Raw genomic sequence first — 26,932 nt, forward strand, 5'->3', positions numbered from 1 at the left:
CAGGTCACGTGCAGTGCCGGCAGCCTCGCCGGATCGTACCCAGCCTGACAATTCTCCTCTCTAGACATCAATCAAAAGCTCACATCTCTAAACTCGTTCGCCATCCACGAGATTGTTACGACTATTGATACTGGTCGCATGTGGTTATTCGACACCCATTCACCTAACTTGGGACACATCCCGCCAAACCCAACCAACCACATTCCGGCCCCGATCCAGTATTTAACGGCTCTGCGCTCAATGACCTGGCAATTAAAACTACATTGAGCTCCTAGCCAGTAGACAGCTCCATGAAACTGGTTTCATCACTGTCATCCACATGTTGGGCTCCCAGAAGACACGAAAACTCCAATAAGAATGTAAAAACAGAGGTGGACGTTGTTTACACATACACACACCCAAACACTTTCGTTAATGTGACATTGAACAAGAAGTCGAATTTCATCACGCGACCGCCGACGTTTCTCTTGTTCCATTCTCTTCCTCTTCAAGTCGCCGCCTCCAGTTGGCGAGATTATCACTCAACTCCGTCCCATGAGTTTCTGTTGTGGGTGTCCTCTCTGAGTCGAAAGTCGTGCTGAGTCGATAGTTGTTCCTGCTCGTGCTCTCCCATTGTGATCGCAGCGTCTCCAACTCGGAAGCCAGGTTGTCTAGAGCAATAGACCCTCGTTCGTCTCGAGACAAAGCGTCATCATTAACCGAGACGTCGGTCAGCGTCGAGGTGCTTTCCTCTCGGTTGTGTCCAACCACAGTGATACCGTGTGGCACTGGCTGTAATTGTGACTGCCGTCGGTAGTTTCCTACAGACTGGCCCACTTGATCAAGGAGCATTGTCACCCGGCTTTCCGCCTCTTCCGCCTGCTTCTCGAGCATGGAATTTTCCGACTTGAGCTGCTCCAGTTCTTTGCCCAGTTTCTGCGCGGTTTGCGTGAGCTCTTCATTGTTGGCTTTTTGCTGATCCCTTTCTGCCTGTATAGTTGCAAGATCTGACTTCAACGAGGTAAGGTTCGATTCTAGTTGAGCAATTTGTTTGCTCGTCTGCGTCCTCATCTCCTCAATTGAAGATTGGAGTTGTTTCCGTTCATCGTCCCAGGCCGAGGTGTCTGCTACCGTCCCAGAAGCTGCACTCGTGCTTCGAGCAGTCTCCAACTCGCCTGTTAGCTGGGCGTTTTGGGATTTATATTTGGTGAGCTCCTCCTTCATTTTCTTCAACATCTTCTCAGTGCCCTTGACGTAATGTACGGCAGATTGATAATCGTTTTCAAGTTGCTCCAACTTCTCCTTGTAGGTGCTGTCAGCCTCCTGCATACGAGCCTCAAATTGACTCTTAGTCTCTTCGTGGGCTTTGATACTGGCTTGCAACTGCTGATCAAGTTCTCGGAGACGAGCTTGCTCCGGTGTGCCAAAGCGAGAGCTTGGAGAGTGATCAAATATGGGCGACCGTCTCACATCGGAGACATTCATGCTGCGCTCACCCAACAGATCCTTGAGCGCACTGTGTTGAACTGCGAGAGCACTCGCGTCTCGTTGATGCATCTCGAGGTTTGATCGTAATTCACGGATTTCCGTCTGATAGTTTTGAGCATCCCGCAAAGCCGTCTGTAACTGTCGCCGGATCTGGAGGGCCTCGCGACTGGACTGCTCTTGATACGCCTCCAGCCCAGCAATTCGTTCTTCTGCATTGCGTAGCTTCTGTGCTGCTTTGTCCGCAGCTTCCTGATTGCGCTTGGCCAGACTCGAGGCTTGCTCGGCTGACTCACGAAGAGCTGCCATTTTCTGCTCGGCCACGGCGTCTTGTTTAGATCCTGTGTCGGAAGATGACAGCTTGGCGAACCCTGCAAGCAGAGCCTCACGATGAGTTGAGGCTTCTTTGGCGTGAGTCTCTGCCAACTCTTCGGCGTCATGCAGGCGTTTCGAGACGGTTTCCAGTTCCGTTGTTCTGTCTTCATGCTCAGCTCTTAATTGAGACAGCTTCCTCTCGGCAACTTCCCTTTGTCCGCGCTCTTCCTCAATTTGCCGTTCATAGAGGCTTGCCTTGTTCGTTGATGCTGCAATTGCGGCTTCCAAAGCGGCCAGCGAAGCAGTATGGCTCGTTAGTCGAGACGATGTATCCTCGTGTGTCTTCGCCAAGCTGTCGTGGTCAACCCGCAGTGTCCGCAACTCTTCTTCAACTTCAGCTCTGCGGCCTGCCTCTGCTCGAGCCAAGCTCTGAGCCTCGTGAAGTTCCGCGCGAAGACCCTCGAGTTCTGCCGGGTTCCGATTCTTGCTCAGCTCATCATAGCGGAGTTGCAGAGCGTCCATAGACTCTTCTGCTAGCTCTCGAGCTTTTCTCTCAGAAGCAAGCTCGTTGTTAAAAGAATCAAGCTTGGCTTTGAGTTCAGACTGTGCAGCGAGAGCCAATGCAAGACGGCGTGTAAGGTCAGTGAAACGTTCCTGCTCATCGGGCTCACGCGTCGCGTCAGGCTGAGGTGTGCTGCGCTGGCTACCGCCATGAGCTGCAAGCTTGGCTCTTGCGTACGCAGCTTCTGTAACGGCGGCGTCACGCTGATGCTCAACTTCGGCGATCCGTCTTGCCATGGATGAGGCTTGTGTCTCCATAGCCTCTTGCATCTTGATAATTTCCGTCCTCATTGTCATAAAGGCTTCCATCAGCGGTCGATCATCATCTGCAACTTGGCTGACGGCACGGTCGTCGAAAGTAGGACTAGAGGAAGTGCCAGTTTGGTAGCCTTGCTTTCGAGCAAGGGCCAACTCTGAGGCATACCAGGCGTTTGTCTTTTTTGCAGTTTCCAGCTCTTTTAAAAGCGCCTCTTGATGGGCGTTCATCTTGGGAGATTTAGGCTCATCACCCGGCATGCTTCGTAAGCTTCGATTATCGCCTTGTGGTTCCCCATGATGTCTCCCCGACGACGAGCGTCCCAGAAAGCCGTCCTCGGTGCTATCGATGGAACTTTGAGCTCTTTGGGATCTTAGTGATCGTTGTCTGGCAACTCCGCTGCTCATGAGAGGGGCCGCTTCACCCGCTTCCATGGCTTTTGCCTTTGACTCTGTTCGTTGGGTCGGAGTCCTGCGGCCAAAAGTGCTCGGACTGCCCTCGCGGCTTGGTCTAATATTCTCTTTCTGCACATCTCTCACTGCCGGAGGCTGTATTACCCCATCTGGAGGAGCAGTTCGAACGCCATCCGGACCAGCAGCAGCACCCCTTGTGTCGAGTGGGGGACCATTATACCTGGCTTTTGGCCCGTTCGGCGCATTTGGAGGAGAATGGACACCATTCGCACGTGGCGTTGGCGCCTGTCCCTGCGGCGGAGGTCCGGCAGGCGCCTGCCCCATGGATGCCCGTGGTAGTCGCGATTGTGAGTTGTTCTGGGCGGCAGGGTCTGGCCGTTGGACTGGACCACCCGAGAACTGTTCGCGAGCGGCATTTTGACTCCTCGCCCCTTCTCGAGATGTTGAACGGATGGGCATTGCAGACCTGGCTTCTGTGCTTGGCCTTCGAGTTGGACTGCTAGGCTGCGCCGAACCCACAGGTTGACCGGTGGCTGGTGCATCGTTTGGATATCTAATCTTTGCAGTGTCTAGGACGTAAACCATACTGAGCTCTGCAGGATCTCGAGGCGCCGAACTAGGCTCCCCAGCGAGAACGATGATTTTGTCGCGGTATGCTGTCATGCTGTGACCAGACCTGGGTGACGGCGATGGGCCCATGTTCTGGAAAGTATACCACCGCTTTGATGAGATGCGAAAGGCGGCCAGATCACCAAGGTCTGTGCCTTCTTCAGTCCTGCCCCCGAAGATATACATAACATCGTTGACCAAAGCGGCGGAGTGGCCTTCACGGGGAGCAGGAATATACCCTATGCAGTCTTGCTGCGTCCAGACATTGGTGATGGGACTGTACGTCCAAACATCATTGAACCACTGCGTGCCATTGGTGCCTCCAAATCTACAGATGGATTGGTTAGACATAATCTCACGGGCTATCATAGTTCACTTACAGGAATAGCTGGTCATTATAGCTGATAATCGTGTGATTCGTTCTCGCGGCAGGCACTTTCGCTGTCGGGCCGACAACGTCGTCGCCCGTGTTCTGTAACAGGAACTCCCACTGATTTGTCGGGTTCTGTAACGCGTTCAGGTCGAAAGCAATCAAATCATTGAAGAAATAGCCCTCAACTTGACCTCCAAAGATGTATATCTTGGAGCCCAGGATATTGAGGGTATGGCCATACCGCCCTGAAGGTCGTGGACCTGGAGGCGATGCCCGGGACCACTGTCGAGAAGCTAGAAGATGGTGAGCGATGCTCGTTTCACGAAGGAGCTCAGGGCCAATCCGCTTACAAGTATTGAGCAGGTACAAAGTATCGTCAAGTACGTCGTTATCATCCATCTTAGTATCACCACCAAATACGATGAAAGCATTGCCAACAAGCAGACTTGCGTGTCCGACGCGGGGGCCAGGTCCTTCCGAAACGGTTGCGATGGGATAACAGGATAGATTCCCGCCGCCGGACTCGACCATCCACAAGTCGCCCCGGACCATGGAACCGTTGATGAGGCCGCCCATAATATAAATGTCACCATCTTTTGAGGCAATTGCGTTCACAGCCGCGCCATAACGAGGAAAGGGATTGGATTGCGGAGTAGGGAAATTCAACCGGCGCTGTGACCAGGGGTACAGGGCAGCGTTGGGGACTTGGGTCGGCTGTGAGGCCGTCGAGGGGCGTGCCTATACAGAACCATAGTCAGCGTTTCCATCCAGTCTCCATGCCAGCCCAAAGTTGACGCACCCCAGATTCAGACTCTGATCGTTCGCGGCGGGGATAAGCAGGTCCGCCGGCCAAGGTCGAGTTCATTGAACTCATGGAGCCATTTGGATTGGAAGTGGGATTAGAATTAGGAGGCGGCGATTGTGTCGATCTCTCGCCTGTGCTGTCTATTGAACCGTTCGGGCCTGAAGAGGCAGAAGTGGGAGTGCCGTCGGAGGTATGGATATTTCGACTCGCAGGGGGTAAGCCCGAGGCGGGCGGCGCGTTTCTCCTGCTTTTGAAGAAGAACGCCATTGTTCGTGACTGCGCAACGTTGGGACTCGGGAGGTAGGGCCAGATGGGACACGGTGTATTAGATGCGCAGAACTTGCGCGGAGCGAACCATACACCTCATTCAAGCACAATCCATCGTCTCGGCATACACCGAGGGAGGCGGCCAGAAAGTACAGGAACTTGTATCCCAGGACCAGGACCGCGGCCACGATAAGTTCGATGGGTTATGCAAGGTGGTCGATGCTTCTCTGGCGGTTCAGTTCTGGCTGCCAAGGGTAGGCTTATGCAGGCACCGGAAACCCCCCAATTAATTCCAACGCGATCAAAGATGTGGACGCGCTCGTGCAGAAGAGTCGGTGCGGTCAAAATAGCCAATCCGAGGCAAGGGCCCAGTACAACGCGAACAGGGGCGAGGAGCAACAGAAGCGACAGGCACAAAACTGAGACTGATGCGGTGATGATGGTGATGGTGATGATGATGATGCTGGCGGCGATGAAGAATATGGGCTCAGGAGAATTATTTCTGTCGAACAAGAGAGGTGTCGCCCACTGCGCAGCCTGGCACGACCTACGAGGGACTGGCTACTGGGGACTACTGGGCAGTTGGCAACCCTTGGAGGATGAGGGCCACCCAGAGGGCCCCGGGAGGCTCCAACTTCCCAGTCCCGGGCACCAAGCCATGTTTCAGGTGGCTGGTTCGAGCCTAGCCCCGACAGGCTCACCGCTAAGCGTCCCCTCTCCCATGCGTCTCTGGCGCCCATGAGGCCCTAAACAAGCAGCAAAAAAAATATGTTCCCCCCTTATTATGCGTTTGATCTTCTTCTCGGTCTCCATCCTTTGGCTGCAGGTTCAACGTTGACGCCCTGGCTGGGAAAGACAAACGCCACACTCCCATCCCCCGTGGTTCTCCCGCCACTCGTGATGGGTGCCCTCAGCCGCAAACTGCGGCTCTCTGCCTTTCTGTGCCTTGGTTGAAGAAACTTCTTTTCTGGTAAGGTTTCAAGGGCTGACGATTGCGGCACGTGATTGCCGATCGGCCTTATCCAAGATGATTGGAGGACTCGTTTACCACCTTGACGACATCCATCGTCTTGAACAAGCCTTCCAGACGATACATGTCTGACCATAGACAAATCACGAAGACGAATGACTGCTTGCTAACCCCCCTTAGCCAACACTTGTGTGCATCCTTTACAGAACTTACTTGGCCTACCGGACTTCTTGCTGGCCACCTGGACCCTTATCAGCCGGGGCCGAGATCATTAATATCCGGTGCCACCTGCGCTGTTCCAGGTCAAACTGACGCTTGATACGGCGTTACCAAGCCTGCAACCCTCATGGTGGTCTAGGTGGCCTCTTGCTCAGTGCGCTCGTATTGGGAACGGAGCAAAATAACATAGACACGAGAGCGCAAGCCATCCCAAAAGCCTCCAGAGACGAGCCAGCCCCAAATCACGGTTTTCGCAATTGGGTTACCGGAACACATCCATCAGCTTTGGCGGGAAGTGGGGGTGATAGGTCTTTTGAGATACGAAGACCGAAAACTCTGAGTTTCCCCGGAGTCCGAGGTTCCACAAGAGAAAGAAGAAGAGGTTGTACCGAGCACAGCCTTGTCGGCCCAGCCCCCAGCCTCGCGAGACCTAGTAACGAGTCGGAATCGGAACCACACACAGAAACAGGCTTTCTTTTCCTCGACGAACCAGCGGAAACAACCCCCGGCCAGAATGGCATCAGAGGGCCCAACAACCCAACCTCAATCCCCCGAGGTCGACCTCAAAACCTTTATCGCGCAGATGCCCAAGGCGGAGCTCCACGTCCACCTGGAAGGCTGCCTCACGCCAGACCTCGCGCGCGGCCTCGCGGCACGGAACAACCTGCCCGCCCCGGCGTCGCTGGCGCACCTGGAACCGTCGCACCCGGAGGCGGGCTACGCGTTCAACGACCTCACCTCGTTCCTGCAGATCTACTACCCGAACATGGCCGTGCTGGTCACGGCGGAGGACTTCTCGGACCTGGCGCTGGGCTACCTGCGCACGGCGCACGCCCAGAACGTCAAGCACGTCGAGCTCTTCTTCGACCCGCAGGCGCACACGTCGCGCGGGGTGCCCTTCCCGACCGTGGTGCGCGGCTACCGGCACGGGATCGCCACGGCGCAGCGCACGCTGGGCATCTCCGCGAGCCTGATCATGTGTTTCCTGCGCGACCACAGCGCCGAGTACGCCATGTCGACCCTCATGGAGTCGCTGCCGTTCAAGGACAGCATCATCGGCGTTGGCCTCGACAGCGATGAGCGCGACAACCCGCCCAGCAAGTTCGCCTCCGTCTTCCAGCGCGCCTCCCGCGAAGGCTACCTGCTCACCATGCACTGCGACATCGACCAGCCCAACATCTTGGCGCACATCGGGCAGGCCGTCAACGAGATCCAAGTGGACAGGATCGACCACGGCACGAACATCCTTGATTCCCCGGAATTGGTCGACACGATCAAGACCCGCGGCATCGGGCTGACTTGTTGTCCAATTTCCAACTCCGTCGTCACCGAGGATTTCAAGGGGCGGGAAATTCTCAGCCTCCTACGACAGGGCGTCAAGGTTACCATCAACAGCGACGACCCAGCCTATTTCCGTGGCTACGTGAACGAGAATATGTTGAAGATGGCCGAGGGCACCGATGTCACCAAGAAGGAACTAATCCAACTGCAAAGAAATGCTTTTATGATCAGTTGGATCTCGAGTTGGCGGAGGAACCATTTCTTGCAGATGTTGGACGAGTATGAGAGAAAGATGTTGGGCAATATAGAAGGAGAAGCTTTAGTAAACGGCATTTGACGATTGATGACCTGCTGTGCAGTAGCCCGAAAGAAGCATGCGACGATGCGGAAGGGTATCTTTACACTAATAAACATAGAAGCCAACATCAGTCTTTTCGCAGCTCTGGTTTTTTCCACAACCACTAATCCGAGACTTTCGTGTTGAACTCGACTTCGCCAAAGAACGTCGCCCGTAGCTGCACAACTGCCGCAATCTCAAGAATAAATTCCTGAAGAATGATGGCGTTGGTCAGTATGTGGCTTAGACTAACGTGGTTCCTGTGGTTTGATGACGAGTCGTCTGGACCGCTTGGAGTTGCAGTTCCGGAGTTGCCAGTTGCATCCAAGAAAACCGGACGTTTGTCACCAGCAGGGCTTGAAGTCTGTTTGCGACCTGCATGTACGGGGAGGGATTCAGAAGCCTCCTCCGGTGCCCTAAAATTGAGCAGCGCAACTTGTGTTTTCAGGAGCGGGATTGATGGCGGTGGCACCAAAGATGCTGGCTGCGGTGCTGATTCTTCGCCTTCCTCGAATTGTGATGGTACTGATTGCCGCAGGGGCGAATGGCCGAGAGGGCGCTCAGTCAGGCTGCTCCGATGGGTTCCTGACTTGGACAAAGCACTGTCAATGGATCCAAAGTCCCTAGTCGTTATCTTTCGCCCTCTTGGAGTTGCTGGCGGTGATTGGGACTTGCTAGCGGAGGGCGAGGCGCTTCTAAGACTCGGTTCAGTCTCTTTCGTCTGCCGCGTAAGAGTCCTTGAGTTTTGAGGACTGGTGAGTGGGTCATCCTCTGAGAGTTCCAGTCTTCTTCGAAAAATAAGCTCGTCCCATTCAGTAAATTGTGAGCGCCATTGACGAACTTGCTCGATCAGTTCACCGACGATGAAGGTGATGTTGGTTGTAGAGCAGTCTTCACTATGGGTCTCCGTCCCTGGGTGTAGAAGCCACCCCTGCAGGTTCATATGTTCACAAGCAGCCAAGGCCATGACAGCCTCAGTAAGATAGAGATTCGTAACAGTGTCATTCGCGAAAAAGCTTCGGAGCAGTGTCAGGAGAGCTTCGAAGAGTTTGCACTCTTGGGCAATGGACATGTCTCGTTCGTCCGTTCGGTCTACGTCTGCTTGGTTCATGCGGAGACAACTGTGCTGCTCCAGTAGAATCTGCACATCAAGCAGTGCTGCCTGATATGAATCATCCATCTCAGGATTCTTGGCTATCGCAGCAGCACAGTCAAACAATCTGAGCAAAGAGCTGTTCAGCCGCTCTACTCCGCGCTGGCCGGGAGACGTATTCGTCGGTTCAAGTTTGAAAAGACTTGTGAGCACATGATAATGATGATTCTCAATAATGACTGATAAGAGCTTGAGACAAGCATTGACAGTTTCTGAATGGCGAGATCTGAGGCTCATTACCATCAAGTCAAGGAGATTGAAGAGATTCGGAGAAGGAGTGTCGGCCACTTCTGAAAGCGCTCTCAAGTGATCAATAGACTTCCGTCTACTAACAGACATCCTCTGTCTTCGATGGCTTCTTTCTGTCGGCCCGCGAGGCATGCTTGGTGACGCCAAAAGGTAGCGCAAGATGCGGTCGACAAGCTGATCGTGATCTAGAGCAAGTAAGATCCGAGACAGATGGGTTATAACCGCGGCGGTAGAGCCACCTTCGACATCCGATGACTCCAGGAGCGAGGGATAAAGGAGTTGTTGGACAAAGAGTACCTGGAAATGGTCGAGGAGAGTATCACTAACCTCCGGCGACTTGCAATGGTTCAAAGTGTCCTGCCAAAAAGCCAGATAAGTGAAGAAAGCTTTTATGTCTTGCTGAAAGACTTGTGGTGCTTCCGTGAGCGAAGCAAGCGTCTCTGAGCGATCTGAGAGGGAGACAATAGGAGGTGCAGCGGCTTGGCCACTAACGGGAGTCGACTGTCTGCTGAGCCTGCTGTATAGGGCACCGAGACCACTAGCCATCTGAGGCGCTAGATCACTCTCGATCATCCAAGTCTCCAGTGGCTTGAATCTGGAGGCGGTTTCCGTCAGGTATAACAATGCCGTGCGAGCAAAGTCGCCCACAGGGCCGTCGTGGTGGACATACTGCACGAGCACATGGAACAATGGGAATTGACTTCTCCTAGAGTCGTCCGCAGCATTGCGCCCACGTGTGGCCTCTCGATCTGGATAGAACCAAGCTGGAAGGATATCTGGGTCGAGCCGGATCTTGGTAGCTATCTCGAATAGCAATTCCACCAGGTCTGTTTCTAGACGTTCTTCGACGATGATCCTTCCTCCTATTGTAGCAAAGCATACCAGATCTAACAAAGACCTGGTAAACAGTTTGCTGTCAAGCAACCCCTCTGCCTCGCCATTGATGAGGATGTGGAAGAGCTGAGCAGAGGATTTGATGATGTCGGCATTGGCAGAGGAAACGGCGAGCTTAGTGATGATGATGTACGTCTGGCTCGAGGCAACATAGCGGAGGCAGGAGTGCGGTGCGGCTCTGCGCGACTCATCGTGGAGAATGCCCTCAAGGCGTTGAAGGAGTTTGACCGTGTAGCTCAAGGCGGCTTCATCTTCGCGCTCAACGCTGCCGCTGCGCCAGGTGTGCTTCACAGCGTTAATGTGACTAACCTCACAGAAGGGTGGGGCTCACTCACAGTCAAGGCATTGCAGATGCTCTTACAAGACCCAAGGCGCTCAGCTGGTGTGTTTGTCCTTTGTTTTGTTTGGTACGAGCCAGTACCGGCAATCAGGCGAGTGAGCTAGCCAGCCATCGTGACGTTAGACCGCTCAGACCTTGCACAGCATGTATGTTGGGTAAGCAACTCACGATATCCATGCCCTTTGCCTCATTTTGGAATGGTCATTGGGATAACAGGTATGGTAGGATGGTTATGGCGGAGGTGGAATCCATAATATGAAGAAAATGGACTTGCATCAGTAGTTGTCGGAGTCATGCCTGAGAGCCTGAGACTCACTAGCCCAATTGTTTGGTCGTTGCTTCCTTGTTAAGCTGAGACCAGCAGCTACTTCTCAGCCGGATCTCTCAATAGACGAAATGACTGTCCTCTCCTGCTGTTCTTGTTTCTCTTCCTCTGCTACAACATTGCTGGATTACTAGACCATACGTTTTTGCCGTTGTTGAGTCCAGCTGGCGTGGAAATATAGGCTTCTGACTCTGATTTACATCCACAGTTGCAGCGCATTTCTACCCCTACCATGGAAGGGCCCTCACGTCTAAACGCGCCCGGTGTATCCTTCAAGTCCTCCACGACGCCCGAAGCTCGAGCACAGGCGAGGGAATCCTACAAAGATGAGGGCCTGGAGGGTGTATACAACCAACCGGGAACCTTTGACACCCACAGCGTCGAAAACCCAACCAAAACACATACGGGTTTCTACTCTGAGCACGGCCATTCCCTCTCTCACATCCGACCCATCACCAAGCACCCGGGGTCATCAGTCACAACATTCTATAGTGGTGTGTTCACCACGATCATCGGCATTTCGACGCTCGGCGCGAGCATCACTTTCTCCTACGTCTTGTCCAACAACACCTCCACCCCGCGAGCAAGAAAGCCAGTCTTCAATGTGGACCAGATTCAAGAATTCCTGGCCATGAGCTGGCTCTTGTTCCTGCTTGCGTTGGCAATTGCCTCCCTTGGCTCGACCATCTTGACCTTCTTCAAAGACCACTGGATTGCAGACTGGGACGGGCTGAATGGGAAAACTTCACAACGGAGTGTTCAGATGTACGCGATCGTTGCTGCTGGTCTGATGGGTGGTCTGATTATCGGGGCTTTCGTGCTGTTATGCCTGGTGGTTGTTGCATATACCGCTGTGGTCGGGTGGGTGGCCTTGGGATTTACCAGTCTCTTCGGAGTTATCATCCTTCTGGCATTGATGAATCAGGCTCCGTTCCCGTGGCGGGATAACACGCCGTCCCCAAGCCCAAGACATCGCAGTGCGGGTGGCCCTGACGGACGTGATAGAGAGGAGGGACCTTGATGGGCTCTCAAGAAAGATGCGTTGTGCCATCGATGCAGGGGAATATTATTCGATAGGTCCACGCATGGTCGTTATTTTTTGGCGGACGGGTTTCCCTGTCTTAGCGCGGCAGTCTTCTCTTGCCACAACGACAGCTCCAGCACAATACCCGGCTTGTTCAGGTCGTCTTCATAATCATACAAAACTCTTCATAGCCCATCGAACGGGTGCTTTCACATCAGTCACTTTCTTCATCATCAGTCTCCACTTTCCTCTTCTTGCCTCCCTTGCCCTTGCCTTTGGGCTTGATATCTTCTTCGCTATCTTCACTCTTGGCCTCCGACTTGGCCCTGCCTTTCTTCGAGCCTTCATCGGGGATGGCCTCACAGATATCGTTCAGAAAGTCGAACTGCCCATCATTCATCAGTGCGGCCTTGAGATGCTGTGCCGTGACTCGTTTCGAGTTGTTTGCTCTCGCTTCGGCGGCGCCCTTGGAGACCAAGCTGATCATGAACAGCTCCAGCGCTTTGGCTATGTAGGGGGTTAGAATAACGGACGGGGGTTATGGAGAGCTATCCCAGAACTCACAAACTGCCGTGGGGGTGGCTTGAGCAACCTTGCCCACATCTTCGTCTGCTTGCATGATGCGCTTGATGCGGGCAACGGGGAACTTGGTTCTCACATCAATCCCGAAGGAAGGGTCTGCCGTAACGATGGGCATGACTGGTGGTACAGGATCAACTTGCTCTATCTTGGGTTGGACGACGTGTCTTGTTGCGCCATGGAGGCTGTAGTCTTGTTCCAGTGCCTCGGCAGCTTTTTGTTGCCGCGTTCGAGGCATGTCTCCGTGAGGTAGGCTGGGAACAGACGAGTGTGGTGGGTAGTTGTAGCTTGTGTCCAAACGAGGTCCAAACGCAGATTGAGAGTAGTGAGAAGGTGGCGGACTATTATATGGCTGACTTAAATGTTGAAATTGACTCCGTGGAGAATGTTGAGTCGGGGTCTGGCCAGGCAAGCTGGGAGTACGGAACGTCTGCGAAGAAGGAAAGTTGGCTTGAGAGCTTTGTGTCGGAGGGCGTGAGCCAAAATACGACGTCGACGGGGTGGTGGACGTCGCCGTGGAAGGGGAAAAAAATGGCGAGGCGTCGTAGCTCCCACGAGGAGTGAATGAATAACCTGAAGTTGGGAAATTGGGGTCTGGTGCGTGGTAGCTTGGGATTCGGGCTAGCCTGGGTAGTGGGGCGTTTGGAAAGGTGAAGCCTGATAGATCTGGGCTGGAAGGACGGTATGATGACTCGGAGTTGGTGTTGTCGTGTTCTTCGTTCATTGCTCGGCGAATGAAGGGTGCAGCTGGACGGTGGTGCAGGAATCCCGGGGTAATATTTGGTCAGTACTAGTATCGGTGACGGTGCAGTGGAGCGTGTGTGATATTGGGCAACAAGTCATTTTGAAGGGATAACAGCGCCTTGGGGGGGTTCAAATCGCGCCGACCTTCATTGTTGCCGCTGGGAGAGACCGGGAGCAGTATGTGAAGGAAGGGCCAGTCGATCCGCGGACCAGGTTGGTAGAGAGAGGGCGCAAGTTGGTCCAGCGGTAAGGGCGGTGCAAGTGGTAACAGAGCGACTATTCGATACCAGAATGACGACAGGTGTGGCTGCAAGGGCACCGTGGGGTCACGTGTGCAGAGGCGTGGAAGAACATAAATCCGGAGAGGCGAGGAGGCTAGGATTGTGGTCTGGAGCAAGACGCAGACGCAGACGCAGACGAGTCATGCAGTAGTTCAGAGATGTGCAGCGGAGGGGTCGGAGGGGCCTTATAAAAGCTGAGCTCAGGGCCTTGCGGGCGTCCAGCATCCGCTGATCAGATCAACAGGCTCGGAAACACGCTAAGCCGGTCGCCCAATCATTCGAGCACACTTGTAGTGCCGCCCTGCCATCTTTTCGCGAATCCACAATCCCACATCTGCGCTTTGCAAACTCTGCTGTCTTCCTCTCCCATCTTCATCATTGGAGACCCCTCTGGCCCCCTGCGTCCTATGACATTTTTCTGCATTTCCCGACGTCGCCTGGGACATGCTAGCCGAATCGCTGCGATGGCGATACGAAGGCCAAGGCGGATGAGAATGACAATCCACTTTTCCCACCCCGGGCACTTTGGAAGAAACTACGGTACGAGTAACTATCAGACGCGCGTCCACGACACGCGCGCTTTTGCGACAGTCACACCTACGGCAACAAGAGCGGCCTCGGAAGGACTCTCCTGGTGCCTGCAACTTCGTGAATCACCGGTTGCCAAATGATGACAGAGCGATCTGGAGATGGTGGTTGAAGACAAAGGTGCAAAGCGACAACCCTGCGCCAACGCGGCTGTGGTCGTTGTTTTGCTCGTCCATCTGTCATCGATGAAAGACCTTCCAAACTTGATCTAATCTGATGGCATGACTGGATTCTTCGGAATGAGACGCAGGTGAATGGCCCCATGGGTCCACTATAGACTCGATGCGAGGCCGGAGGACAGAATGAAATCAGTCATAATGTCCAGACCCCGCAGGCGTTCATCTCGCGTCCCTCCCAGGAACAAGTTCACCACAGGCCAGGCGTGAATACCTGCTTCTTGCTCATGGAGCTTGACCATGGCGCCGTTCTTCTTCATGTGGTCCGCCATCACTTGGATGCCAGGGGCAAAGACCTCTTCAGCCCCGTATATGATCCGAAACCCGTTCAGCGGCGAGGCCTGCTTCCAACGCCCAATACAGAGTCCTGGCGATATGACACCGTCCATCATTGTCGCCTCTCCTGCATATTGCTTTGCATACAGGTGCAAGCTGGTTCGGTCCAGGTAGTCACTAGCTGTATTCTGGTTCAACTCCGACACCAGATGGGTCCAAGGCGAAAGCAGTATAGCAAGACCTGGCCGATGCAGTGATAGAGATTGAGGATCTTGATCAAGATGACCCGGCTGGAGGAGCATGCTCAGGATAAGTGTTGCTCCTGCCGAATCGCCGCTCACACAGATCTTCGCTGCTGAACCCTCCCCAAACGTGTCTCGAAGAAAAGTGTATCCTGCACGCGTCTCGTTAAATTGGACCGGCCACTGCGCATCAGGGACGAGGGTATATTCTAAAGCAAAAACCGCGGGATTTTTGAAGCCACTTTCTTTCAATCGAGTTGCCCAAGCCATCAGAAACTCGACATAGAAATACGCCGAACCCATGGAGAATCCACCGCCTGGGACGAAACATCAGCTGACTTTGTTACTAGGCAACGAACGTCCGATAACTGACCGTGAGCATAGTAAATGATGATGTCCGGGTCGCAGTCTGGATCATCCACGATCCAGAGACCTCTGGCGCCGTGTCTGATGACCTCCCGATAAAACATGGGGCAATGCAGAAATCCATGTCGCAACAGACGGAACCGAAAGAATGGATATGCGACCCATTTGGAAAAGAAGACTCTGCCCACACGGGCAGGGATCTTGGCAAAGGCATATCGAACGCAGCGAATGACCACGTCCTGGAAGAGCGTGGCATGTCGTGTAAAGGGTGATTGAAGGTGACTTTTGGTGCAATATCGTTCATGTACAAGCTGGTATGGGAGTTGGAAAACTGTCGCGAGTGGTCAGTATATTGTTGCGACATGCAGAGAGACCGTGCGGTTTGCATACTCAAAAATGGGATTACTCTGAGTATCACACCAAGTAGCTCGTTTATGTCTACTTGAAAGAGCAGCTGTGGGATTAAGAAAATGACGAAAGCGACGCAGTCAATTCCGTTGATTGGTCCCAGGATCATCTTGGTCTATTTGTATTTAATATTTGGCGGTTGGGACGGTGAGGCATTGGTCGAGCTTCATATATGTGCTCTGTCTGGGGCGACTCAATCTGATAAATGAGAAAAATACAAGATAAGAATAACTTGTGGATCAGGAGAGAATGGTATGAGTGGAGTCTAGTCTAAGTGCAAGCAGAAAGTGTAAGCGTCAGAGAATCTAGCCATGTATATACATGTGAAGCCAAGTATCGGACTGGCGGAGTTGGGATCTCAACCCATTTCTGCATTCCTGCATTCCTGCATTCCTGGCGGGCGACGCAGCCGAGAGAGATTTGGGGTCAAGGGCTACTCTAGCTGTATCCGTCCTAGCGTAAGCTGGAGAGGCTCCTGCAGCCGCGACGGTCCTTTTTTTGCCTTTGGGAGGCTGCGGCCAGGCTCTGGTGGCTCTGGTGGCTCTCAGGCTGGCTCCCGGCTGCGCAAAAACAACCACTGAAAACTTCCTTCCCATCACTACCATCCATCCTGCACATGTCTTCCACCCTTACTGTGATATGCTTGTGAATCTTTTGTCATTTATAGTCCAGCGATTGTGTCACACGAGACCGGCGACGCCCCTGCCTGGTGTCATCTAATGGCGTTTGATCTTTCTATTCCTTCGTCCAGATCGCAGGCCTGGTCCGCTCCCTCACGATCGACAACAGCCAGACTGTCTCCAAACCCGTTTTCAACATGGCTGCTGTTGCATTAGATGCATCTTTGACCAATGTCCTTAAGTATGTTTGGAGATCGCAGGTGTTGTTCCTTCTCACACTGACTCTCATAGTTCCTTGGATCTGGACAAAGTGCCGGAGAAATTGAAATGCACGCGCTGCCACAACTTCAACCTGAATCCATACAAGACGTCTTGTTGCGATGTCGGCATCTGCGAATCATGTTAGTGGCAGTGTGATCTCTTCCTCTTGGCATTTGACTCACACTAGACAGGCTTCACCACTACTCGCGGCTCCAGTTGTCCCAAATGTGAACACAGACCGTTTACCGACGACATTTGCAAGCCAAGTAAAGCCATGCAAAAGACCATCAAGGTTTATCTCAAGGCGCAAGAGAAGACGAAAGTGGACGAGCGGGCCAAATCCGACGGACAAGATGAGGCTCTCCTCCCGCCAGATGCAGGCAAACCCGCGGTGAATGGCGGCAGCCAGGCAGACGGGGTTGCAGCAGGAGTGACAGAGGAGCAGCAACCAGTAGACGGGGCAGAAAGTGAGGAGACACCTGCTGTAGACGTCCAGCCGTCAATCGAGGTAATCGCCTGACTCACCATCCTCTATGACCACCTTTTCTGATCTTCTCTTTAGGAACCGGACCCCGAGCAAGCCGATAACGACGACGATATCGAGATCCAGGTGGAAGCAGAGGACGAGAGTCTGCAACCACTTCCCACCCGAGTGAAGAGCACAGAAGACACTTCTCAATCCCAATCCGCCAATTCGTTCGAGACGAGACCGAACTCACAAGATGTGAACAAAAGTAACACAGAGGGTTTCAATGGCATGGACTTTTCAAACATGATGAATGGGTTCGGCAACATGGATTATAACCAGATGATGCAAATGATGACGGCGAACGGAATGGGCTTCAATCCAATGATGGGTGAGTTCGACCACTGTTCTCACAAAGCGCAACAACACCTTTCTAACCGTGCTTGCAGGAATGCCTATGGGAATGAGTCCAATGTCAGCTGGCATGTTTGGCGGATTTGGCGGTCCAAACGGAGGCGGCATGAACATGAATGGGATGAATGGCATGAACATGGCTATGAACTACAATGCCAACCAAGGAATGTATGGCTGGGACGGCCAGAACAACAATATGTGGCAGAATAATAATGCAAATGCATTCTCGAATGGCATGGGCAATGACTTCGGTTCCAACTATGGTTTCAATATGGGCTCGTCTGGCAACTTTCAACAGCCCTATGCCTCTGGTGATTTTCAAAATGGCTACTACGGCCGCGGCTATGGCAGAGGCCGTGGCCGTGGCCGTGGCGGCTTTACGAGAGGCCGTGGTAACTTCAATCAATACTCTCAATACCATCAGCAGGGGTATCAGAACTGGTCTGGCCAGAAACAATTCGATAACCACAATGTGCAGTCTCACACGATGCAGACCGACTCCACCGAAGCTGCCGCCGATGAGGAACGCGCCGACCACAACCACGATCTTGTTGACGAGAGTCATGAAGATGATGAATTTGCTCCTGGTGGTCAGGAAGAAGTTCAAGAGGCCCTTGGGGAAGACTACCAGAAGCCCATCAACGTTGAGAAGACCACAACCACTGCCTCTACTCCTGAAGCTTCTGCTGCTGCAGATGATGACGTTGTGAAAGAGGCAAAATCTGCACCAAAGGACGAGTCTTTGGAAGCTGATAAAATGAATGTGACTGCCAGGCAGGACGACGCGGACAAGGTCCAACCGCCGGTTTCCGAGCTGGTGAAAACTGCTTCACCACCAGAAAAGCCAATACCGGAAGCATACAGTGAGGATTTACAAGGTCCGATGCCACCGCCGTCGGCGCCACTTGGGCCTTCGGCTCAATACGGTGATCATGGCTTCCGCGCTCGAGGACACGGTAGATTCTCCTCTCGCGGTCGTGGCTCGATTTCGATGCCAAATGGTCATATTGCTCCACCAGTAAAGCCGTTCCCACAAAGCGCTTCACCTATGGAACCAAAGGGAGTGGGCGTTGTCGGTGCACCAACGGGTCCTAGAGCGATGCGTGAACCAGCTGGACCAGGGAGGCCACCTTCGCGACCTGCGGCATCCGGGTTTCAAATCATGGGAAGAGCATCTATGGTTGCCTCTCAACGTTCAGAGTCTCGAGATGTCGAGAGAAGTCGTAGTAAGACCCCTGATAAAGACAACGACAGGCCTAGACGGCAATCCGTACAGGACAAGTACGCCAACGCCAGATATGAAGGGGACGAGCAAGACGAGTCGGACTATCGCGACTCTGACAAGCCATCCAGGAAATCGTCAAGACGAGGTACTCATGATGATTATGAGAGGCACGAGCGCGAAACTTCCTATGCCGATTCGGATTCTGGAGATTACAAGTCATCTTCGCGACGCAGTCGAGGCGACAAGGAGCGAGCATCAAAGCAGCACTCATCCCGCTCCTCGCGGCGACACCACGACGAAGATCTTAATGGAGACCACGAGATGGGCGACTACGACGATTCGACAAGGTCAACTCGAGACGGCTACGAGGTAGAAAGTAGGAGCAAACACCGGAGTAGCAAGTCCTCTCGATACGACGACCGAGATCGGGATAGGGATCGAGACCGAGACAGAGACCGAGACAAAGATCGTGACCGTGATAGAGATCGTGAGAAGGTGCGGACCAAAGACCGGGATCGGGAGCATCGAGACGACAAACACAGAGATCGCGATCGTGACCGTGACCGTGACCGCGATCGCAAACGCTCTCGACATGATCGCCACCGCGAAGACGTCGACAAGCATCAAGAGTACGACTACGACTACGACCAACAGCAGGATGAGGCCGCGGAAGAACCCGAGTCGCGACATCGCTCTCGGCGTCACAAGAAAGAGCATCGTCGCGAAGCCGAGGATCCGAACGGCATGGATAGCTCAATGGTCAATGGTCGCTCACAGTCCCATCGCTCCAGTGGCACTGTAACGCCAGCACCAACACAGTCAATGTCGGCTTCCGCTCAACCAGAAGAGAAAGACCCCCACACCCTCGAGCGCGAAGCAAGGAACCGTGAACGTATGCTCAAGGAACAACAGCGGCGAGAGAAAGCGGCCAAACAAGCTTCGTCCTCAGGCGGCGGAAGCACGGGTGGGAGACGAGTCACGTACAAATACGAGGAGGATCTCGAAAGGGGCCTGGTTGAGGGCGAGAGGGAAAGCCATGGGAGACGGTGGAGGTAGTACCGCCGCTGCCACGGTGTCGACTGTGCCTGGAGAAGGCTTGGAGCATGGCATCCTGATGTACCGCAACTACAGCGAGGATCAGAATGTTGCTGCTGACGATCCTCTCCTCTTCTTCCTCCGCCTCCACGTCCTCCTTGTTTTATTGTCCTTGCTCTCTTTGCGCCTGGTTCGGTTCGGCTCGGTTCTCAAAAGCAAGGGTCGGGTCCGATGTATGTGCTACTAAGCTGGATGGATGGGTGGATGGATGGATGGCACGTACCTACTTTTTTACTTATTCTTCATGCGTGTCTTTTTCGTCAGCTCCACGGTTTTCTATCGTTCTTCCTGGTCACGAACGAGGTTGTACCGAGTACGGCTCAAGGACTCCCGCGACGCAAGCGATGGCGTACGCGGATGGAATGGGATGGGATGGGATGGGATGGCCTCTATCGAGGAGATGGTTGCAGATTGAATGTTCGACAGATATTCGATTTCAAGGCTCCAATTCAAAAGTCAAGTCAAATCAACTCACGCCCGAATTCCAGTTTCAGTTTCGGACTCTTGCTCGCTAGTCGCGATCATGATATCCTTCGTACCCCCTTGTGCGTTCGACTCTTTTTTAAGTCAAGTAGCTAACTAGTAACTACCTATCAACGGGCTCGTAATCCAGCCTCTTGGTTCTTGGCTGAGGATGTACACATAGCATTGCATAAGCGGGTGCGAGCGTGAAACATGCGCGCGCGCGTGTGTGTGTGTCAGATCTCAAGTTTCAGTCCTCCGTATTTCCCACGCCGCCTCATTTGGCCTGGTCATACGCCGCCCCGACCTTGGCCTTGAGGTGCGAGAAGCGCACAAGGATGCGGTCCACCGGGTTCGACTTGCGGCGCTGGGCAGCATCGCCCTTGACCGCCGGGGGGGAGAGCGAGGGCGAAGACGGGCCCGACGAGGAAGAAGGAGATGATCCGGCGGGTAGATTGCTGACCGAGACGCGCTGCGGTTTGACGTTGTTGGGCAACCCTCCGATCTGCACTGCTTGGGGCCACGGACGCTGCGGTGGCTGCGGGAGCTTGTACGTCTGGATCTTGTAGCTCATGGTGTGCAGCGGCGCCGACTTCGGGTGTCCATGGTCCTTCTCCTGCGCGGGTTTGCGGCGGGGTTTGCTCAGGATCTCCTCGATCTTCTTGCCCAGTCCCGCGGCCTCCTCGTACCGGTTCTGCCACCTGAGACTGTCGGCCAGGCTCTCCATCGCGAGGATGGTCGCCGGGTGCTCCTCGCCGAGGGTTGTCTCGCGGACTCGGACGACCTCTCGCTCGAGGACTGCTGCCCTGGCAGCGTTGTTCTCCGGGTCTTGCAGTTTGTACAACTCGGCGAGATCGAACATGCTGATGAGCGTCTCCAGGTTTTCCGCGCCCAGGACCTGCCTGCGAATCTCCAGCACTTCCTCCAACAATGCCTTGGCTTCGTTATATCGGCCCAAGTGGGCGAGAGTGACGGCCAGGTCGCGCGTAGCCCGAAGCGTGTCCGCGTGTTGTCTGCCAGGATTGATTTGGCTCTTCTCCGTCACGGCGAGCAGCGTGTTGTATGCGTCCTCGAACTTTCCTTGAAGGCCATCCAATGCCGCTAAATGGCGACGTGCCCGGAGCATGGCAGGATCAGTCTCCTTCACCCCCGATTCAGCAGCCTTCAGGCCCTCCACCTGCACCTCCTTTGCGGCCTCAATCTGCCCTTGCTCAAGAAGGATCCGAGACAGACTGGTATAGCTCGCTAGCGTCGAAGCATTATCTGGCCCAAGGGCTTCCTTCCAGTTGATGATCGACTGACGGGCCATTTCTTCGGCTCGAGCATGATAGCCCTTGACCCGGAAGAAGGACGAGGAGTGGTATTGCAGTTCAGCCTTGGTTCTGGTCCCTGCCTTCGACTTGATCTCCACGTCCAAGACTACTCGAACATGAGGGAGGTAGACTTCGCACTTTTCCCAATCCTCGTGCTCACCAGGAGGAAACACCCTGGCAACCGCAAACAGTGCCTTTTCTGCCCATGTATCTGCGGCGCTCTGACTTGCCAGCCAATGCCGAGTAACCAACTGAACCATATGCTGCATGCTGTAAGCTCGATGCTCTTCACCAGCGACAATCGCATATGTCTCTTGGATCAGGGAGAATGCTTTCAGGAGCCCCAAGGCGTCTTCAAACTGCGTGTCAGAGGTATTCTCGTACTGACTTGTAATGAGAGTGTCGAGGACGTCGTTTCGATCCAAGAAAGCCATCAGAGACAAAATGTCGGCAGCAAGACAATTTTGTTCTCGGATTTGCGTGAAGGACATCTGCCATGTAGCCGTGACGGATCTGTCTACGCCTTTGACGTCCCGAGCAAGGATATCAAGGGCGTTTGCTCGTTTCTCAAACATTTGTAAAAAGTCGCTGATCCTCATCGAGTTCTTCGATATGTATGCGGCTGCTTGACTCATTGCCAGTGGTACCCTTTCGAGACAATGGGCCAGTTTTTCGAAATCATCCCGTGTATATTGGTCCCCGTGGAGGATCTGTGCCAGCATGTCTACCGATTCAGATAGGTCCATTGCCAGTATCTGGTGGTTGATTGCATCCAAGGCTTCACCGACGTTCTTGTCTCGTGCGGTGATCAGGAGCGCACCGTGTTGACAACTGGGAATGTAGTCTGTCACTTTCGCCGCGAAGGTCTCCTGGTTCTGGTCTGCTGGGCGGTCCTGGAACATGCTCACATCGTCAGCATTTTGTAGGATCATCAGCCACTGTCCGCAGACCCTCTCCCGACTGAGCCACTCGCTGACCACAGCCAGCTTGTCTACTTGGTGGGAATCGGCACCAGGGATGTCGAGTTCCTTAGCCAGCAGCAGGTATGACTGATGGAATTTTTCGCGGCTGTTGGCGTGGACCCAGAATATCGAGACTTTCTCGTAGTCGTTCCGGATCCTGTACGCATACTTGAGCGCGATCTGTGTCTTTCTATGCCCGTTAGTGCTGTCGCTGTTCCGTCTTCTCGACCTGAAAGGAGGGAACGAACCCGACTCCGCCGAGTCCATATAAGGCCACTCTCCGCTGTGATCCAAGTCGAGGTTCTAGATACTCATCCAACTTCTTCAAAGCCGCCTCGCGCCCTGAGAATCGTGGATTTTCCGCATATGGAACAAGCCCTGGGCATCCTGTCAGCCATCGAGAAGGGTTTTCTCCAGAAAGCTCAAGTTGGCATACATTTTCCCCTTCCAGCTGCAAAAGCATCTTGCGAGTCTCGAAACATCTCTTCTCTGAACTTCTTCACGGCCTGATTGGCAAGTTTGACAAGGTTGTCTATGACAGACCTGTACGCTGGACTTTCTCGGCTGTCAAACTTGCAAATACTTCGGTGATCAGCTTCAACACCAATAATAGTCTCGATATCGTCGTCGAGTCCAAGTGTAGCTGACTCTCGATCTACTATCTATCTCATGTTAGTATTCTCGAAACAACATAGACATAAGACCAAATACGAACCAGCCCAAGTCGCCCCATGTATCTTTCTTCATAAAAGCTCAGAATCTTATATCTCTTAATTTGGTTCTTGAAGTAGCCACGAAGCTGTTCTGATAAGATGGAGTTTTTCTGTAGATGGTCTAGAAACGTATTCTTCGAGTTGCCTGTCACCAACTTCGCGATTTCAGCCGCAACGCTGCCGAGCCTAGCATGTTCGCCGCCTCGATGCGGAGTAGCGAAGAAAGCAAGTCCGAAAGTTGCTTCGCAGATGTCCTTAAAGGTGTCACTGAGCCCTGCCTGGACAAGCGCCTGATCCGGTACTAGAGTCAGCCTGAGAAGGACTGTGAAGTACTCGAATAGTTAAACTACTCGGGCCAGAAAATTGACGATATGTCCGTCTATGACGGGATCTTCCGCTGGGTTGCAGTTCCAGCAGTCGCTTATAGTCTTGAAGCCTTTGAAGGATGCTTATTCAACTTACACTCTTTACAACAATTCCTCCGAGGCTGTGGGCAAGAAAGAGAATTGGTCTGTGGGGCGGATTGATCTTGTCTCTCTCTCTGTTCAACCGATTCAGCAGGTTCTCAGCCTGTTCTTGGACCCCAGCTGAGGAAGTGTCAAAGAGCACGTTGGAGTTGTAACCAAACACCATGACTCTCGCTCTGACGCCGCTTTCCTCTAATGCGTGTGGGAGGAATTCTTTAAGCCAGAATGTCCCATCTGGTGCAGTCCAAGTCTTGTAAGCGTGGGACTCGGTATTGATCGGGTTGAGGCCGTGCACAGCGACAATGCTCAATGTAGTCAGCATACCAGTCAGTCACCGCCGCAGGGGAGAAGCTTCCGCTCACTCCAAATTTGGCCTGTTCGGGCTATGGATCGTGGCAAGGAAATCATGGTATTTCGTATCCTGTCGCGACTCAGTCTGTTGTCCGACAGCTCGCGCCAGGGAGGACGATGTAGTCGGAGCCAGTGGAATCTAGACTCATCCTTACCATATTCAGACAGAGACACTCGGGACTCTAGGCTTGCAGTTCGATCCTGCAAGGCTGCGCAAGGTCTCTCGGCGAAGAGAGTTGGCTGCCGTCGATAGTCAACAGGTGCGGTGTCAGGGACTCGACGCGGCATAGATGTGTTGGCGGGGCTTTCTTCGCGCAGCCCAGGTCCGGACAACGTCGAACTCCTCTACCTCAACCCAGAGAATCGAGAGTCGAAAATCGAAAATCGAGATTGAATATGCCTTGGGCAGGCACCCAGCAGCGCCCGCCCCGCACCTCGGTGGTGGTGGTGTTCATCGAGCTCCATTGATAGATACAGAACGGAACAGTACCCAGCTGCCGTCTGGAGCTGTAAGGCGCTATCTCTCCGTACTGCAGCAGCACCCAGTTGTAACAGGCAAGAGGTTCACGAGGAGGGCGCTGGAAGAAGTTTAGTTCCTGGGGCCGAGGAATCGCTTCAGGTTATTCAACCATTATTACTAAGTGCACAGCATCCACCAGGTGGCCAGCTTGACCAGAGTTCTCCCCGGTTCGCGGTTAGTCGCCGCAAACGACGGGTTTAGCTCTTCCCCTCGAGAAACTATGAGTAATGCTGCAGCGGAACAGCTGTACCTGCTCAGATGCCTGGATGGTCATGAAATGGCCAACAGGTACCTCGTGAGGCTGGGGTCGGTCTCAGGCAACCACTCTTTTCCCTGTCTCGATCATCCTCTCGGCCACAAGACCAAACCTCATTTGAGCGGTTCTTGCACCCTGCCTGGCCCCATACGCACTGAGCACCATTGGCTCTTCTTCGGTGCGCTGTCAACATAGCCGGAGTTGGCTAACCTTACTGCACGCTTGTTGCTCCTTTGGGCCCATGCCAGCCACCGTCCATTTCCTCGTGGTCCTTGCTCCACGCATTCGCAGGACCAGCATTGGATTGTGAGGCGTCGCGTTCCCTGCAAACGAGAAGAGATAGGTAGGAGAGGTGTCATTGACCGGACCAGCCATCTCCTCTTTCACCGAGGGCAACGCCCGATCCCCATCTCTTGACAAATTGTACAGAAAACACTTGCTCCGCACATACACTCTCCGTGGTCTTTCCGCGGCATTCGGGTCGGCCGAAGTCAACTTCGCGGGATCTTCGAGAGAAAAATGAGCCTGTGTTTCTATCAAGTTATTTGCCAAGATATAAAGCCACGTCGAGGTATAAGGATAAAGGAAAAGTCAGAAGAGGTGTTGCCATATGCCTCCCACTACTCCATAAGAAGTGTCGAGGGCGGAGATCGGGCAGGGCGTTCCATCTGAGCGAGCAGTCGGTCTCGGATAGGAAGTGGTGCTGATATCTTTCATGGACCTCCCCGCAGCTGATGAACAACTCACCCACGCAACTCATTCGTCTTGCCTTGTCATCGCTTTCGAGACCTCGTCCACATGGCGATAAACTCGACTTTCTCTTTAACTCCCAGTCCCACTCTCTTGACACGTCCTAACCTCGCCAGGGCCTCGGCAATTCTGTCCAAGAATGCTCTTTCCTCCTTGGTGATGGAAAGTTCTTGGTCTTCGAGGCCACTACCAACAAGCGTGTCTGCATCGCTGCTGGCTCCCCCGTCTGACGAAACTAGCGTGTCGAAATAGTTTGCAGTGTAAGAAGATGAAACCTTTGCTGCGATGGCAGACTCCGGATCTGAGGACTTTTTGCTATTATACACTGCCTCGGCAATGCGGATGCGGAGACAATGGGACGGTTTGCTGCAGAGATTCCAGAGGAAGGTCAGGTAAGCGTGCGGGATGGGTGTCGTGACATCTGCAGGGCTGTACCGGAGGGAAACGGGAAACACTTTTGTCCGCGGAGGGGTTGCTAGAAGGCTTGGACTCATGGGCAGTATGCCTCTTCCGTTAGTTGTGGTGCATTCTGGAAAAACCACCACGACGCGGCCTGGATTTTGTTTCAACATTGTTTCGACGTCCATTAGTCTGGAGCCGGGTGGTGGCGCCAGCTTGGGGTGACAGAAGGTCCGGCGGATGGCTGTAAACAAAGAGATGGGTTCCACCAGCCTCGTGTAAGGATAGGTGGCAGCAAACACCGGGTCGAAAATGGCGGCCAGATACAGCGGATCAATGGGTGAAGCGCTTGATGAAGCAATTACCGAGCCTTCTTGAGGAATTCTCGTCTTGTTTTGGGCAAGAGACCTTCGCGACATCAGCACGTGCTTCAGCGACCGTCATGTAGCCATACCCTTTCTTGACCCCGTCGATTTGTAAATCAATCCACCATATTCCAGGTATGCCCAGGATGCACCACAAAGAAGCCTTTCTGCCCAGGATACCGATCGGCATCCATTGTAGAATGAGGAAGTATGAGAGCGCAAAGACCAGAAGCAGAGGCACACGACAGACGAAGAGGAATATGTGCAAGGGCAAGGCGAACCCAGCAGGCTCGGTCGGAATGGGAAGGAATGGAGCGATGCCGGAACCTGTGGATGAAATCAGATCAGCGCCCCGATCCATCTGTGTCTTTGTTCCGAGAAGACAATACCTTTGTCACGGAACTGCGAGAACTTTTCCATTTTTTTTTCCTTTGGGTTTAGACAGGTGGTACAGGGTCCTTGGAACGGATCGCAAAAGCGCCGCAAGAGTGTCAAATGCTAGAAACGCGAGGAGAGTACAGGTGCACCATGGCAAATAAGAGCTTGAGTGAGAAATGATTGAGCGGTCATCTGGTCATATTGTGCGCGGCTGGACCGACACCAGGCGACTCAGGTGAGGTACCGGTACCTTCGCGGTCAAGGTTTGATAAACGAGAGGCGGACCAAAGTGCAAGGCTTCCTAGACTGCGGCTGCGGATGGCACTGTGTGGATACGGGATGCCATCAGAGTGCAGTGTTTGGGCAATGGAATCATGGAGTAGTAGTGGTACGAGTGGGA

At 53.6% G+C, this 26,932-nt stretch overlaps 9 protein-coding genes across 11 annotated transcripts; 3 read left to right on the top strand and 6 right to left on the bottom strand.

The window, feature by feature from the left end:
- Positions 1-82: 82 nt before the first annotated feature.
- PV07_01559 lies at positions 83-5,565 on the bottom strand. Of its 2 annotated transcripts, XM_016388092.1 has the most exons (4): positions 4,791-5,565; positions 4,342-4,729; positions 3,999-4,284; positions 83-3,946 (listed from the first exon to the last, which is right to left on the bottom strand). In XM_016388092.1, the coding sequence occupies exons 1-4, from the start codon at positions 5,061-5,063 to the stop codon at positions 445-447; spliced, it is 4,449 nt and encodes a 1,482-aa protein (XP_016255020.1). In that variant the 5' UTR covers positions 5,064-5,565; the 3' UTR covers positions 83-444. The 2 variants fall into 2 exon arrangements, with proteins under 2 accessions (XP_016255020.1, XP_016255021.1); XM_016388093.1 differs by having other exon boundaries at positions 4,342-5,565.
- Positions 5,566-6,054: 489 nt separating this feature from the next.
- PV07_01560 (adenosine deaminase) lies at positions 6,055-7,957 on the top strand. Its single transcript, XM_016388094.1, has one exon. It carries the CDS (start codon positions 6,767-6,769, stop codon positions 7,868-7,870), a length of 1,104 nt encoding a protein of 367 aa, XP_016255022.1. The 5' UTR covers positions 6,055-6,766; the 3' UTR covers positions 7,871-7,957.
- PV07_01561 lies at positions 7,854-10,795 on the bottom strand. 2 transcript variants are annotated; one of them, XM_016388095.1, is made up of 3 exons: positions 10,675-10,795; positions 10,502-10,606; positions 7,854-10,451 (listed from the first exon to the last, which is right to left on the bottom strand). In XM_016388095.1, exons 1-3 carry the CDS (start codon positions 10,681-10,683, stop codon positions 7,995-7,997), a joined length of 2,571 nt encoding a protein of 856 aa, XP_016255023.1. In that variant the 5' UTR covers positions 10,684-10,795; the 3' UTR covers positions 7,854-7,994. The 2 variants fall into 2 exon arrangements, with proteins under 2 accessions (XP_016255023.1, XP_016255024.1); XM_016388096.1 differs by having other exon boundaries at positions 10,502-10,795.
- A 129-nt stretch (positions 10,796-10,924) lies between these two features.
- Positions 10,925-12,053, top strand: PV07_01562 (uncharacterized protein). The gene has a single exon (XM_016388097.1). It carries the CDS (start codon positions 11,064-11,066, stop codon positions 11,850-11,852), a length of 789 nt encoding a protein of 262 aa, XP_016255025.1. The 5' UTR covers positions 10,925-11,063; the 3' UTR covers positions 11,853-12,053.
- On the bottom strand, positions 10,987-13,599 carry PV07_01563 (uncharacterized protein). The gene is made up of 2 exons (XM_016388098.1): positions 12,420-13,599; positions 10,987-12,362 (listed from the first exon to the last, which is right to left on the bottom strand). Exons 1-2 carry the CDS (start codon positions 13,156-13,158, stop codon positions 12,070-12,072), a joined length of 1,032 nt encoding a protein of 343 aa, XP_016255026.1. The 5' UTR covers positions 13,159-13,599; the 3' UTR covers positions 10,987-12,069.
- Positions 13,600-14,204: 605 nt separating this feature from the next.
- On the bottom strand, positions 14,205-15,692 carry PV07_01564 (uncharacterized protein). The gene is made up of 3 exons (XM_016388099.1): positions 15,498-15,692; positions 15,115-15,438; positions 14,205-15,058 (listed from the first exon to the last, which is right to left on the bottom strand). Exons 1-3 carry the CDS (start codon positions 15,622-15,624, stop codon positions 14,319-14,321), a joined length of 1,191 nt encoding a protein of 396 aa, XP_016255027.1. The 5' UTR covers positions 15,625-15,692; the 3' UTR covers positions 14,205-14,318.
- Positions 15,693-16,067: 375 nt separating this feature from the next.
- On the top strand, positions 16,068-20,068 carry PV07_01565 (uncharacterized protein). Its single transcript, XM_016388100.1, has 5 exons — positions 16,068-16,376; positions 16,427-16,536; positions 16,588-16,904; positions 16,959-17,253; positions 17,312-20,068. Exons 1-5 carry the CDS (start codon positions 16,333-16,335, stop codon positions 19,555-19,557), a joined length of 3,012 nt encoding a protein of 1,003 aa, XP_016255028.1. The 5' UTR covers positions 16,068-16,332; the 3' UTR covers positions 19,558-20,068.
- Positions 20,069-20,110: 42 nt separating this feature from the next.
- PV07_01566 (uncharacterized protein) lies at positions 20,111-23,455 on the bottom strand. Its single transcript, XM_016388101.1, has 4 exons — positions 23,049-23,455; positions 22,770-22,995; positions 22,582-22,711; positions 20,111-22,523 (listed from the first exon to the last, which is right to left on the bottom strand). The coding sequence occupies exons 1-4, from the start codon at positions 23,064-23,066 to the stop codon at positions 20,336-20,338; spliced, it is 2,562 nt and encodes an 853-aa protein (XP_016255029.1). The 5' UTR covers positions 23,067-23,455; the 3' UTR covers positions 20,111-20,335.
- A 1-nt stretch (position 23,456) lies between these two features.
- On the bottom strand, positions 23,457-26,931 carry PV07_01567 (uncharacterized protein). Its single transcript, XM_016388102.1, has 3 exons — positions 26,544-26,931; positions 26,244-26,481; positions 23,457-26,197 (listed from the first exon to the last, which is right to left on the bottom strand). The coding sequence occupies exons 1-3, from the start codon at positions 26,572-26,574 to the stop codon at positions 25,414-25,416; spliced, it is 1,053 nt and encodes a 350-aa protein (XP_016255030.1). The 5' UTR covers positions 26,575-26,931; the 3' UTR covers positions 23,457-25,413.
- Position 26,932: the final 1 nt, after the last annotated feature.

This window comes from Cladophialophora immunda (assembly GCF_000835495.1).
Source record: "Cladophialophora immunda strain CBS 83496 unplaced genomic scaffold supercont1.1, whole genome shotgun sequence".
In the NCBI taxonomy this organism is placed as follows: Eukaryota; Fungi; Ascomycota; class Eurotiomycetes; order Chaetothyriales; family Herpotrichiellaceae; genus Cladophialophora; species Cladophialophora immunda.

What these genes read in the sequence shown, in the direction of transcription:
- PV07_01559 (XM_016388092.1), bottom strand. Translation starts at nt 5,063, where the DNA reads ATGGCGTTCTTCTTCAAAAGCAGGAGAAACGCGCCGCCCGCCTCGGGC. An exon ending in TTTGTACCTGCTCAATACTT is followed by an intron (nt 4,285 to 4,341) that starts GTAAGCGGATTG and finishes ACCATCTTCTAG; the next exon opens with CTTCTCGACAGTGGTCCCGG. An exon ending in TATAATGACCAGCTATTCCT is followed by an intron (nt 3,947 to 3,998) that starts GTAAGTGAACTA and finishes ATCCATCTGTAG; the next exon opens with ATTTGGAGGCACCAATGGCA.
- PV07_01560 (XM_016388094.1), top strand. Translation starts at nt 6,767, where the DNA reads ATGGCATCAGAGGGCCCAACAACCCAACCTCAATCCCCCGAGGTCGAC.
- PV07_01561 (XM_016388095.1), bottom strand. An exon ending in GCATCTGCAATGCCTTGACT is followed by an intron (nt 10,452 to 10,501) that starts GTGAGTGAGCCC and finishes AACGCTGTGAAG; the next exon opens with CACACCTGGCGCAGCGGCAG.
- PV07_01562 (XM_016388097.1), top strand. Translation starts at nt 11,064, where the DNA reads ATGGAAGGGCCCTCACGTCTAAACGCGCCCGGTGTATCCTTCAAGTCC.
- PV07_01563 (XM_016388098.1), bottom strand. Translation starts at nt 13,158, where the DNA reads ATGAACGAAGAACACGACAACACCAACTCCGAGTCATCATACCGTCCT. An exon ending in AGCCACCCCCACGGCAGTTT is followed by an intron (nt 12,363 to 12,419) that starts GTGAGTTCTGGG and finishes CCCCCTACATAG; the next exon opens with CCAAAGCGCTGGAGCTGTTC.
- PV07_01564 (XM_016388099.1), bottom strand. Translation starts at nt 15,624, where the DNA reads ATGATCCTGGGACCAATCAACGGAATTGACTGCGTCGCTTTCGTCATT. An exon ending in CAGAGTAATCCCATTTTTGA is followed by an intron (nt 15,439 to 15,497) that starts GTATGCAAACCG and finishes CACTCGCGACAG; the next exon opens with TTTTCCAACTCCCATACCAG. An exon ending in CATCATTTACTATGCTCACG is followed by an intron (nt 15,059 to 15,114) that starts GTCAGTTATCGG and finishes GTTTCGTCCCAG; the next exon opens with GCGGTGGATTCTCCATGGGT.
- PV07_01565 (XM_016388100.1), top strand. Translation starts at nt 16,333, where the DNA reads ATGGCTGCTGTTGCATTAGATGCATCTTTGACCAATGTCCTTAA. An exon ending in TCTTTGACCAATGTCCTTAA is followed by an intron (nt 16,377 to 16,426) that starts GTATGTTTGGAG and finishes TGACTCTCATAG; the next exon opens with TTCCTTGGATCTGGACAAAG. An exon ending in GGGCTTCAATCCAATGATGG is followed by an intron (nt 17,254 to 17,311) that starts GTGAGTTCGACC and finishes CCGTGCTTGCAG; the next exon opens with GAATGCCTATGGGAATGAGT.
- PV07_01566 (XM_016388101.1), bottom strand. An exon ending in TGCAGCTGGAAGGGGAAAAT is followed by an intron (nt 22,712 to 22,769) that starts GTATGCCAACTT and finishes CAGGATGCCCAG; the next exon opens with GGCTTGTTCCATATGCGGAA. An exon ending in TATGGACTCGGCGGAGTCGG is followed by an intron (nt 22,524 to 22,581) that starts GTTCGTTCCCTC and finishes TAACGGGCATAG; the next exon opens with AAAGACACAGATCGCGCTCA.
- PV07_01567 (XM_016388102.1), bottom strand. Translation starts at nt 26,574, where the DNA reads ATGGAAAAGTTCTCGCAGTTCCGTGACAAAG. An exon ending in CTCGCAGTTCCGTGACAAAG is followed by an intron (nt 26,482 to 26,543) that starts GTATTGTCTTCT and finishes TTTCATCCACAG; the next exon opens with GTTCCGGCATCGCTCCATTC. An exon ending in ATCGACGGGGTCAAGAAAGG is followed by an intron (nt 26,198 to 26,243) that starts GTATGGCTACAT and finishes GATGTCGCGAAG; the next exon opens with GTCTCTTGCCCAAAACAAGA.